Raw genomic sequence first — 12054 nt, 5'->3', positions numbered from 1 at the left:
TGAACTAGCGGGCTGACATATTGGGCCCACGTGGGAGTGTGCGTGATATCTGGCAGGTGGGCCATGGGGAGGAGCGGCTTTGCTTACCGATCCGATCCGATTCGCCGGCGTCGGCGGCGGCGGCGGCGAGATGGATTTGCCGGCGAGCCGCGGGCGGTGGCGGAAGCGGAGCGCCCGGTCGCACGCGCCCCTCCTCGTGGCCGTCCTCGTGCTCCTCATCCCGGCCTCCCTCCTCCTCTCCTCGGCCTACTCCTCGCTGCTCCGCTCCATCCTCCCCTTCTCCGGCTTCGGAGGCGGTGGCGGAGGAGGGGGCAGAAGATGTGGGCGGTCGCCGGAGCTGGAAGGGGAGAGGTTTCTTTGGTACGCGCCGCACAGCGGGTTCAGCAACCAGGTGGGCGAGCTCCGGAATGCCGTCGTCGCCGCCGCGCTGCTCAACCGCACCCTCGTCGTGCCCCCGGTGCTCGACCACCACGCCGTCGTCCTCGGGAGCTGCCCCAAGTTCAGGGTCGCCGACGCCTCCGACCTCCGCGCCGCCGTCTGGGACCACTCCATGCAGCTCCTCCGGGAGCGGAGGTAAAAATCTCACTCCCCCAAAGTGGGGTTGGTTAATCCTAGATTACTCTCTTTGCATGCAATTTCCAAATTTCACGGTTTCCACCATAGATTACCATGTTCATTTGGTAAATTCGACACAAAGCCAAATATTTATTGCTATTTTCATCTGTTTAACTTGCAGGTATGTATCCATGGGTGACATAATTGATCTATCGCCGATAAAGGCTACGGTTAGAACGATTGATTTCAGGATGTTTGTCTCATTGTGGTGCGGCGTAGACATGCGCAAGACTTGCTTCTCTGGCTTGTGCTGTGCTGTCTCTGGTGGTGGATCGCTGCCAGGTGATTACGATAGATGCCGATCGATGCTGTCCGGTTTAGGGGGCAGCGAAAATGGCTGTGTGTATCCTGTCCAGGACGATTGCCGAACAACAGTCTGGACATATCAAGAGAATAATGATGGGGCGCTTGATTCATTTCAACCAGATGAAGACTTGAAAAAGAGGAAAAAGATATCATACGTTAGGAGGCGCAAAGATATGTACAAGGCTTTGGGGCCTGGTTCTGAAGCTGAGGATGCTTCCTTGTTGGCATTTGGGACACTTTTCTCAGGACCATACAAGGGATCAGAGTCATATTTTGATATCCACGAATCGCCAAAGGATCGTCGGCTACAGACTATACTTGAGAAGGTTGAGTTCCTCCCTTTTGCCCCTGAGATCATTGCTGCAGGGAAGGAGTTCGCTAGGAAAAAGATCAAGGAGCCATTTCTTTGTGCACAGCTAAGGCTGTTAGATGGGCAATTCAAAAATCACTGGAAAGCTACATTTTCTGCACTCAAGGAGAAGTTAAAGGCTGTTGCGTTGGAAATGAAGAAAACCCAGGGTAGTGGTCCTATTCACATGTTCATGATGACTGATCTTCCACCAGCAAACTGGTCAAAGACCTATCTTGCAGATATTGCAAAAGATGGGAGATATAAATTGCACACCCTGAAGGAAAGTGATGAACTGGTGGCACAGACCGCAGAGCGGCTTATGGCTGCTGAACATGGTGTGAGATCTGGATTTATTCCCAAAAACATAGCAAACACGAGGAAGGATTGTGATCCAGTTCAACTACCAGAAATTTTGTTATATGTTGAAGAATCTGTCTGTAGCTGTGCATCACTAGGATTTGTGGGGACTGCTGGATCAACCATAGCAGGAAGCATAGAAACAATGAGGAAGAACAATGTCTGCCAATTGTAGGAGAACTGCACACATCCTTCGAGCAAACTGCCTGAAAAAACTAACCACCGTTACTTGACTCGTCGACTGTAGATAGCAATATGAGAGCCGTTACACAACAGAAGCTGAATCCTTGAGATCTTCCATCCCCAGTGCAGCATGACTGCATGAGTATATAATGCTGAAAGCCCACGTTTTTTTTGTTTTTTTTAATTTGAGTAGAAAGGTATAACGTGTGCCTTAATCATTCAGTTTTGTAAGTTTGGATACATTTATTTATTTTTTGGTATGTAATGTATCCTTCATCCTCACAGTTTTTGCCCTGATGACAGTGATAGCCTGTAGAAGAATTGCTCGAATCAAATAGCTCACTTTGATCTATTCGCCAAACTTCCTGTTTGTGGTTTGCAAATCCATGTCTTTGTTTGGGAGAAATTGAGATCATGTCCAATCACTTCACTGAGCAGTGAAGCAGATGCAGACGCAAATTGTGGATCATGTTTAAACAAAGGCAGCGAAGCTATATATTGCTCTTGTTGTCGGACTGACAGTACCATCAGCGTTGGCTAAACTGTTAAATCTTTCAAGTTCACCGCTTGAAATGACATGCCAGCATGAGGTTTATCAGAATGATGATCACCTCCATCTGGTTTGCCTGTACTTATTAGTCGCAACTAACATTTAGATTTTAAAAACTTAATTTTAAAGTTGATTTTGATGTTCTATCACAGTATTTTATTTTCTAGCATTGACTTTTAACTCACTAAAACACAAATATATAAGTTTTTATTTATAAATTATATTTCATTTCTCCGTTCATTTTTCTACAGCTTATGAAGCTTCAGCCATCCACCAAACGATGAGGCTGGATGATCCATGAATTTTTTACTCTAGATCACATTTAGCATCACTGAACAAAAGTGTTCTCTTTTTTCTTTTGACAAAGTTTACACAAGAACATATGTTAGAGTGCGCAGCCCGGCCCACCAACCATGGGCCACCCAGATCACATTGGGCCTGCTCCACCACAGGCCCAACCAGAGCCACAACTTTTAGGTCCTAGGCCTACACAACCCAAAAGACTAGTCTGATGGGTGAGGACCGCCCCCACCTTTTAAGTCACAATCTCCCCTGTCACATCAACCCATGTGACCCCGAATACTTGTTACCTGGCCTCTCCACCATGTGACCCATGGAAATTGTTCCGGGTTCCAAACCTTGGGCTCTGATACCACTTTGTTACAATGTGACCCATGGAAATTGTTCTCACCACTTGTTATAAAGGTTAGTCTACCACTTGTTGGAGTGCGCAGCCCGGCCCACCAACCGTAGGCCACCCAGGTCACATTGGGCCTGCTCCACCACAGGTCCAACCGGAGCCACAACTTTTAGGTCCTGGGCCTACACAACCCAAAAGACTAGTCTAATGGGTGAGGACCGCCCCCACCTTTTAAGTCGTGCTCCCCACCATCAATTACCGATGTGGGACTAAACCCAACAATCTCCCCCATCACACATCGGGCCCAACAATCTCCCCCGTCACATCAACCCATGTGACCCCGAAGACTTGTTACCTGGCCTCAGGCCCAACAATCTCTCCTGTCACACCAACCCATGTGACCCCGAAGACTTGTTACCTGGCCTCTCCACCATGTGACCCATGGAAATTGTTCCGGGTTCCAAACCTTGGGCTCTGATACCACTTGTTATAAAAGTTAGCCGATATAGCGGAACGACGACTAACCTTCCCGATCGCTTCAATCATTGATCACCCAAGACATGCCAGATGACGACACAGGAACACACGATATTTGTTAACGAGGTTTAGCCGAAGCCTACATCCCCGGGGCTCTGATTATGGGCGCTCCTCCCCAACCAATATAGCTCCTAGTCGCTACGAGTCCATGGCCACGCCGCCATCATCTCCCTGCGTGTCTACGCTACATTGTAGTCGCCATGGTTACATTGTGGTGCCCCCCTCTCTATTTAAGAGAGATGCCGGGTTACAGAGTTTGACTCTAACTTCACCCCCTAACACCTATTACAACTCCAAGTCCAACTGTAACCAAATAGGACTAGTATATTCGACACATATTCTAACAACATCAATGCCACAGGATACTCTCATCAGCTGTCAGCTGCTGGCATGGCAGGCAACAACACCACAGATCCAGAGGTTCTCCGTGCCTCGAGATCCGCGTGCGCGCGAGCCGCCTCATGCAGCGGGTAGACATGGTTGACGCGGACGCGCAGAACGCCGGCCGCCACGCCGGCGAAGACCTCGCCGGCGGCGTGCAGCAGCTCGTCGCGGGTGGCGGTGTAGTGCCTCATCCCTGGCCTGCCCAAGATCAGGGACTTGGACGCCAGATCACTCACTGGTACAGGGTCAGGCCTCCCTGAACATTGCCCATAAGAGATCATGCATCCACGCGGCATCAGACACTCCATTGATCCCTTCACATTCAGAGTTTCAGACAAAAAAATATTCAGTTTCAGGCAGCTGATTTACCTCATGTCAAGCCTATGATTCAACATTTAATCTCAACTAGGAAAATAGCCCGCGCATTTGCGCGGGCATGCGCATTAGTTTGTTTCGAAAATAGTTCGAACAAAACAAATTAAAATTAAAGTAATATATTTTCTATTTTGAATTAAGTGTCTTTATATCTCTCTTTCGTGAAGAAATCTCAACAAACTTTCATTGGTTTTTTACTATCCTGCTAGCCCTCTCTTTAATTACTTCTCATATATGTGCAATTAGTTATGCATGTGAATCAATATAAATAGAAAAATTCTTTTAAAAAGTATTTATTATAATAGTTATAATTATTAGGTTCACCTATTTAAAGGAAAATCAATGGTTTATTTTTTTATCATAATTTTTAGGATTTTTAATTTATTTGAGAGCCATATGGCATCTTAGGAGTGTTTGTAGTACACCACGCATGTGACAGGTTCACTACAAGAAAAATATTTTATAGAGACATTTTTCTAATACTGTAGACGCACCTTTCAAATGTCTTTACAATATGGTAGAAGGCATTTTAAAAATATCTCATAAGTGTCTTATGGTGAGTTGTCTCTACAAACGAAGAGACATTTTATAAAATATCTATAAGATGGTAGAGGTATTTTCAAGAGACATTAAATTATATCACAAACATATAAAACCAGTCCAAAAAAGGAGAATAAAATAGTTTTTATTGCTTTTATCAAGTCTTGAACTAATGATCTCTTGGACTAATCATTTTTATCTTCAATGCACTAACCAACTCAACTCCATGTCACTACTTGAACATTTATGCCTTTATTTACTTATATTTAGTCCTTTAGTACACATTATCATTCCAAAAAGTGTCTCTACATAGTTTAATGTCTCAAGAAAATGCCTTTACCTCTACAAGATAAACTATAATAAACTGAGCTAAAAATGTCTCTAGACTAAAAGTTTCCTAGGCAATTTTTAAAGTGCCTTTATAAAGTGTCTCTACACTATGAAACTTATAATCTTATAAGCAATTCGCAAAACGCCTCTACAAAAGTGCCTCTAGATGAGATTTTTGTTGTAGTGGTTGAGAGCGTTTGTAGGAAGTTTATTTGATTTTTACTATATAATAGATAGTTAATATAGCATTTCTTATTGTTTATGTAGTGTGTTCGTTTGGAGATGAAAGGGAGTTTGTTTGATTCTTTTTCCACGCGCACGATTCCCAAACTACTAAACGGTACGTTTTTTGCAAAAATTTTCTATAGTAAAGTTGCTTTAAAAAATCATATTAATCCATTTTTGAAGTTTAAAATAGTTAATACTCAATTAATCATGCGTTAATGGCTTATGCTAGCTAGAAAATTTGGATAAAAAAGTGAGGAGGTGAGATAATAGGAGATAAAATGATGGGTCCACCATATTAAGTGAAAATCAATGATATGATGTTTTCCTTTTTTTTCCCGGAATTTTTTTAGATTTTTCTAATTTATTAGAGCGCCACGTGACGGCTAAGTAGCGTTTGTAGGAGTCACGTGGCGGCTTAAGAGCGTTTTCTAGAAAGTTCAGAGGATTTTTATGTATAATCTAGTTTTTTCAGCTTTATCCTTTTTAATTTCCGATCATACGATCGTACGTTACGTTACATGTAATTTTTTTTGTGTTTTTGTTAGTACATATGTACATTCCTCTCCATCCATATGCATCGGATAGGAAAGATCTTTTTTGTTTTTTTTTCTGTTTACGAATACTACATCGTACCTTCCTCTCCATCATATGGATCAGATCCATATTAGAAGGAATGATTTTAATAGATTTAATCTAATGGCTTGAAATATCGGGTCCACCAATTTAAGTAAAATTAAGGGCTAGATGTTTTGCTTTTTTTCTCAGAATTTGTAGGATTTTCTCCAATTTATTAGAGTGCCACGTGGCGGCTTGAGAGTGTTTTTAGGAAGCCACGTGGTTACTTGAGAGCGTTTGTAGGAAGATTAATGGACTTTTAGTATATAATAGATTTTCATGGCAATGCTTTTTGTCAAGATCAAAGAAGGTGAAAGTGATTGTAAGGTGTTGCAAAATGAGAGTAGGATGGTTTTGCTACCTTGAAGGTGTCTTTACCGACAGCGTCATAAACAACATGAACACCCTTCCTCGATGTGATTTCAGCAACTTGGGCTACGAAATCCTCCTCGGTGTAGATGATCACATGATGGCACCCGTCTTCGGCTGCTTGGATTGCTTTCTCTTGTGTCGAAACGGTCCCGAAAACGGTGGCACCAAGGGCATTCGCCCACTGACAAAGGAGAGAGCCAACTCCTCCTGCAGCAGCATGGACTAGGACAGTATGGCCTGCCTGAATCTGCACAAGAGACCAACATGGAGGTGTTTCTAAGTTGCATTCTGAAATCAAAATCAGTTTCTGTTTTGTTTTCTTTTGTTTTGTGTCTCTGAAATCATGGAAGTTGGAACTGAACTACTGAATCAGCTTAGCACAAAACAATCACCTTAAAGGCTTGTTTCACAAGGACATATGTAGTCATTCCCTTGAGTAAAACAGATGCTGCAGTAATGTGGTCCACTGAAGGTGGAATAGGAATGGCCAGTGTTGCCGGTATAATCTGTTCTTCAGTGTAAGTGCCCATTGGAGTATCAGCATAGCCGACTACATCGCCAACTTCGATACCTGTTACCCCAGGTCCAACAGCAGACACTACTCCTACTGCTTCCTTGCCTGGATGAACACAAAGTCAATGCTCCAAGAATAAGATCATTCACATTTTCGACAAATTTGACTGTTCATTTGCAAATGGATAGTGCGATCTTGCCTTTTCGGCATACCATTAAATAATTTCTGATAAATTCGATTGAATACTCATTAGTTAAACAGTTTCTTTTGTGTGTTTTCAATTTTTCTAGAAGTCACAAACTGCACTTCTTGTGATAATTCGGTGCTTGGCTAGTACAAAAAACACCAAAGAACTTTATTCAGGGGAAGACTCTTCAAGCATAACACCGAGTCTGATTCTTCGTATGCAAATGGTGATTGGCTGTAGTGATTTGAGAAATCCTACATAGAAATTACAAGGTTCAAAAGTCCTATATCACTGCTCACTTGCCTAGTTAGTGAACAGTGATAGAAGACTGAAAAGTGCTAGAGTAAGGGCTTGTTCAGATTGATGCCATTTTAAACCATACTATTTTTTTTTGGTAAAATTGTCAAATATACGCATCCATGTAGTTTCTTACCAAACTCTGGTAAATAAATAAGAAATCTTGCCAAAACTTGACAATATTGCCAAATTGCCAAAATTTTGGTTTGGTAAGGTTTATTTTGGCTACAATATGAACATGTCCTAAAATTTTTCCTTAGCCTACCAGTATACTCTATAAGCTCAGATGGCAACCAAGAATTTTCTCCGGGCCATGAACTGACATTAGATTTAACAAAGTAAGTTGGAATTTTGTTATCAGAATCCCCATACACCAGATCTGAAAACATTCAGCACATCACTATCATTGATGATGGTAAAATACTAAAATCCGTACCAGGAACAAACGGGAGAGGTTCTTGATGCAACCCAGTACGGTAATAAATATCGACATAGTTGACACCGATAGCCTTGTTCTTGATCCGGATCTCCCCCTCGCTGGGCTCCCCAATCTCCACCTCTTCCCAAGTTAGCACCTTTGGACATCAGAACAAGAACTGCTTACTCCCAAATGGATTAGATTTGCAGGAGATGAATTATAAGGAAAAGGAAATTAGATGGAGTTTTCTTCTTGGTATAGAACACACACCTCTGGACCACCAATCTTGTGGACTCTAATTGCCTTCACCTTCATCCCTGGAAGCACTCAGAGGCAAAGCTGGATGTGCAATGTGCTGATAAGTTTATCGAGTAGAACTCCTGAAAATTTGTGAGTTCCTAGCAGCAATATGTGGCAGTTCAGCAATAAGCAGCAGTCTCTGGTGGATTCAACAGGACTACAAAAGTACAAATACATGAGGACAAAAAAACAATCCTATTCGTACCAACCTCCGCAAATTTGGGGCTGGCACCAATTATAAATTTATAATACTTGAATGATGCGCATGTTTCATCAAAACAGGAAATGACAAAAAGAGAAAAAAACAATTTTGAGCTAGGATCATAAATTCAGAATACATGGGTACATGGGAGTCATGGAAACGAGATCTGACCCAAGTTGGAGTCTGAACTCTGAACTCACCAGTAGAAGCAGAAGCAGCCCAAGGAGAAGAACTTGGGCAGCTTCGCCGCTTATCCGGCGGCCGGCCGCGTCACCTTGTAGGTGCAGGTGCAGTGCGACGCCGGCCGCCATTGTTGCCATCTTCGGAGCTCGAGCTCTCCCACCCACGTCGGCCATGGCTCGTGCTCGCGCAACAAAGCCCAGGGAGACAGGTCAGTAAAATGGGCTCAAACCGGATGGTCACAGCCCAATGGGCAGATGGCAGCCCAAAAGGCATATTCAATTACTCCCTCCATTTCATATTATTAGCAATTCATTTTTTTTAACTAAAATAGTCACTCTCATGTCCCAAGGCTTTAAATGTGATCTTCCCTCCCTACCCTATATATGCAGCCACAATTAGTAATCAGAGTTAATGACTACTTTGAAAAATGATTGGAATGTACTCTGATAAATAAGGGGAATAATGTAATTTGCCATAGCTCTTTATTTGCTATAAAATTTACTAGAATGATAAACAATTTGAAATAAAATGAGTATGGACCATGCATACCTTTAGACGCTCTTTGTTGTAGAGACTTTACTATCTGTCTGTTGTAGCCTACGGCTCAAGTGGATACAACTTTTTGTTTAATTATGTGTTTCCACACGCGCTTTGCTGTGGGAATTACGAAGCAATCTTCAATATATTTTTTCAATAATCGAGTTAGGAGTAAAAAGGATATTAGTTATTAACAACAAATTAAACTGGTTTACTAATATATATTTGGAGAGAAATAAATTCAATAGATAAAATATTAGATTGTTGATCAAGATTTGTATTGCAAGAAGCAGAATGCAAAAAATAATGAAACGTCAGAGTTTACGATACTAATCATGAAACAAACAAATGATATTGCGCTTTGATGCTGAATATATTGATAGATATATGTTTTAAGTATTATAAAAATGATAAATAGATACTTTGAAATATTGTGGAAATGATATGAGTGGTGATGATAAGATATGCTTGCTTGTTAATTTGTAGAATTCAGTAGATTGTAGATGATGTTCATGCTTACATGAGCTTTGATATGTAATAATTGATTGTGGCATGATTGCATATCGAGTTTTAGATTTAGTGGGTTGTAACTTTATATTTGGTATAGATTTCATCAGAATAAATAGAAAACGAAATACTTTTGAAAATTCATAAAGAACATTTTTAAAGGAAAGGTGGCTACAATATGAGTAAACCCAAGTTTTTTCTATTGTGTTGTGTACAGGATGACAAATTCAATAAAACTTCAGCCCATAAATGTGGTCCATAGAAATGTCGACCTATCCAAATAAAGCCTTAATGTGATAGACGGGAGCGACTGTTTTAGACCCAAATATATGTTTAGGCCCATTTAGAAATACGATTAGGTCGGTACAAACCGTCATTGCTTATAAAAGGGCAAAAGGCTGGCTGCCTTTCCTGCTTTCGTCCATTGCTCTTATCCTCATTTGTGAATTTTAGGCAGCCTCTCCGCCATATATACACCACGGAACCCAAATTATCATGGCTTTCTCGCTATACGGTGGTGGAGGTGGCGAAGTTGGCTAGAGTAAGGCTCTACAAGATGAGGTTGTGGGTGAGTGAGGGGAGAAACAGGGAGGAGGCGGAGGAAGTCTTTGTGATTAAGAGGTGATTGATGCTACGACAGCGGTTGATCCAAAGGCAATACAACAAGAGAAAAGGTAAAACAACGTTGTTGGAGAGGATGTTCAGAGAGAAGTAGAAGGTGTTCGATAGTAAGAGAGGGAGGTGCCCGGGGAAGAACGGACTTGTTGCTGCTGGCGGCGGCGAGGTAGGGGATCGATGGTGGTGGCAACAAAAAACAATTGAGGTGGACTAGTAATTAGGGTTGTTACAAGATTAAATGTATCTGGATCATCGGATCTCCATCCAACGGCCTATTTTTTTTCTATCATTTGGGGGCGAAGGCAATTATTAGATCTTTTAAAGTTTATTTTCTTTCAATTCTTTATTTGGTAATGTTGTAGCAATTCCCAATATGGGATTATTCTCATCACTGTTTTTTCCCCTTCCCTTGTCAGAAACATGTTCCTCACTCTCAAATGCATTGGAGACAACTGGTCACCAACAATCCATCCATGCTGGCCTGGTTGACTAGTTCAGTACTTCTGTCAGGAGATTCGCCATCATCATTTGAGTGAGTTCACCTTTACTCTATCTAATCACCACAATCAAGTTAATTTCGAGGCAGAGCCAGATCATATATTATCGACAAAAGGATCTGTTAACTCCCTGGTGTAAATGTGTAATCAAAGTGTCTTTCTAGCTAGGATCCTTTTTCAAAGGTTTCTCGTGCTAGCTGCTGATAAGTCATAACTTCAGAACTGAAACTATTATGAACCATGGTCTTGTTAAGTCATGTTTGGATTGATATAATCTACCTTTACACATCCCCAAAGGTGGTAGCAGACAGCATTAACGAACTGAATCACTTGGATTGAAAGCCATGGAGCAAGCACACATGATCCATCTCGTTGCCACGCCAGATATACAAGTAGATATAGCTTAATGATCACCACAATAATCAACTTAATGATATGGAGATAGAATATTCCCAACTCCTAGCATTTTTGACAAGGATCTGTTAGCTTCCTGGTGTAATCAAATTGTCTCTTTAGATAGCGTGTGTTAGGGGACGCACTTACGGGTGGTGATTGTAGTGTGCGTGTGTGTCTTTCGTGTAATCGTAAAAAAAAAAGTCTTTCTAAGATCTTTTTAAAGGTTTGTTATGCTAGCTGCCCATAACTTTTGAACTTAAATTCATATAACCATGTCCTTATTATGTCATGTTTGGATTGATCCACATAGCTTTACACATCCCCAAGGGTAGTAGCAAACAACATTTACTAACTGATGAATCACTTGGATAAAAAGTTTTGGAGCAGAGCTACACATGATCAACAATCCGTAATCCCGTTGCCACGCCAGATATATCTCGAGCCAACGAAGCTCCTCTGATGTACACCATAGGGACATATATCTCTCTGACGTGTGGGTCTATCGGGGTGAGCCTCACGTGTCAGAGACGACTTATGTCCCTCTGACTTTACGTTAGAGGAGCCTCTTCTATCTCGAGCCAGCTCATATTGATTATCCAAGTTCGTAAGTTTTTCTAAAACTTTTTCTACCTAACTCATGTATCTCCAAATCATGCTGTTGAAAAGATAGCTTAAGCTAAGCTCGAACGATCACGCATGATGATCGATGTTCAGAGCTTTGTGTGCAGAGGTGGAAGAACTAGCTTTTGTGTGCTTTGGCGGTTTGGCCATGCATGCATGCATGCGTGCTTCCCACGTGAGCTCGCCGGAGCGGGAGCACGGCTAGGTGCAGTGACGTGTGTCCACTCCCCGTTGATTTGATTTGTCTCGTAGCTGCAGCAACAACCGCCTTGGCCTCATGCTTCCCCGGCGAGCCACCAGCTGCCAATCCGGCCAGCTATTTAACAGCGCCATCGATCGATCGATCGCCAGCTGCAGCGAGCGTTTCGATCGAGATCGAGGTGGGCGGCGGCA

The 12054-nt window shown here is 42.2% G+C and overlaps 2 protein-coding genes across 5 annotated transcripts; one reads left to right on the top strand and one right to left on the bottom strand.

The window, feature by feature from the left end:
* The first annotated feature begins 87 nt into the window (after nt 1-87).
* Nucleotides 88-2191, top strand: LOC127785746 (O-fucosyltransferase 30). Its single transcript, XM_052313147.1, has 2 exons — nt 88-573; nt 737-2191. Exons 1-2 carry the CDS (start codon nt 131-133, stop codon nt 1803-1805), a joined length of 1512 nt encoding a protein of 503 aa, XP_052169107.1. The 5' UTR covers nt 88-130; the 3' UTR covers nt 1806-2191.
* Nucleotides 2192-3517: 1326 nt separating this feature from the next.
* Nucleotides 3518-8655, bottom strand: LOC127786141 (uncharacterized). Of its 4 annotated transcripts, none has more exons than XM_052313472.1 (6): nt 8503-8655; nt 8071-8139; nt 7819-7957; nt 6777-7003; nt 6374-6631; nt 3518-4238 (listed from the first exon to the last, which is right to left on the bottom strand). In XM_052313472.1, the coding sequence occupies exons 2-6, from the start codon at nt 8113-8115 to the stop codon at nt 3912-3914; spliced, it is 996 nt and encodes a 331-aa protein (XP_052169432.1). In that variant the 5' UTR covers nt 8116-8139; nt 8503-8655; the 3' UTR covers nt 3518-3911. The 4 variants fall into 4 exon arrangements, with proteins under 4 accessions (XP_052169432.1, XP_052169429.1, XP_052169431.1 ...); XM_052313469.1 differs by having other exon boundaries at nt 3520-4238; nt 8071-8257; XM_052313471.1 differs by having other exon boundaries at nt 3520-4238; nt 8071-8198.
* Between the last annotated feature and the right edge of the window lie 3399 nt (nt 8656-12054).

This window comes from Oryza glaberrima, chromosome 10, assembly GCF_000147395.1.
Source record: "Oryza glaberrima chromosome 10, OglaRS2, whole genome shotgun sequence".
Classification (NCBI taxonomy): domain Eukaryota; kingdom Viridiplantae; phylum Streptophyta; class Magnoliopsida; order Poales; family Poaceae; genus Oryza; species Oryza glaberrima.
This window is presented reverse-complemented; position numbering and strand designations above follow the sequence as displayed.

Excerpts from the sequence above, each read along its gene's own strand:
- LOC127785746 (XM_052313147.1), top strand. The coding sequence starts at position 131 with ATGGATTTGCCGGCGAGCCGCGGGCGGTGGCGGAAGCGGAGCGCCCGG. Across the intron at positions 574-736 it reads CAGCTCCTCCGGGAGCGGAG|GTATGTATCCATGGGTGACA; the intron begins GTAAAAATCTCA and ends TTTAACTTGCAG.
- LOC127786141 (XM_052313472.1), bottom strand. The coding sequence starts at position 8,115 with ATGAAGGTGAAGGCAATTAGAGTCCACAAGATTGGTGGTCCAGAG. Across the intron at positions 7,958-8,070 it reads ACAAGATTGGTGGTCCAGAG|GTGCTAACTTGGGAAGAGGT; the intron begins GTGTGTGTTCTA and ends TGATGTCCAAAG. Across the intron at positions 7,004-7,818 it reads ACCTCTCCCGTTTGTTCCTG|GCAAGGAAGCAGTAGGAGTA; the intron begins GTACGGATTTTA and ends GTGTTCATCCAG.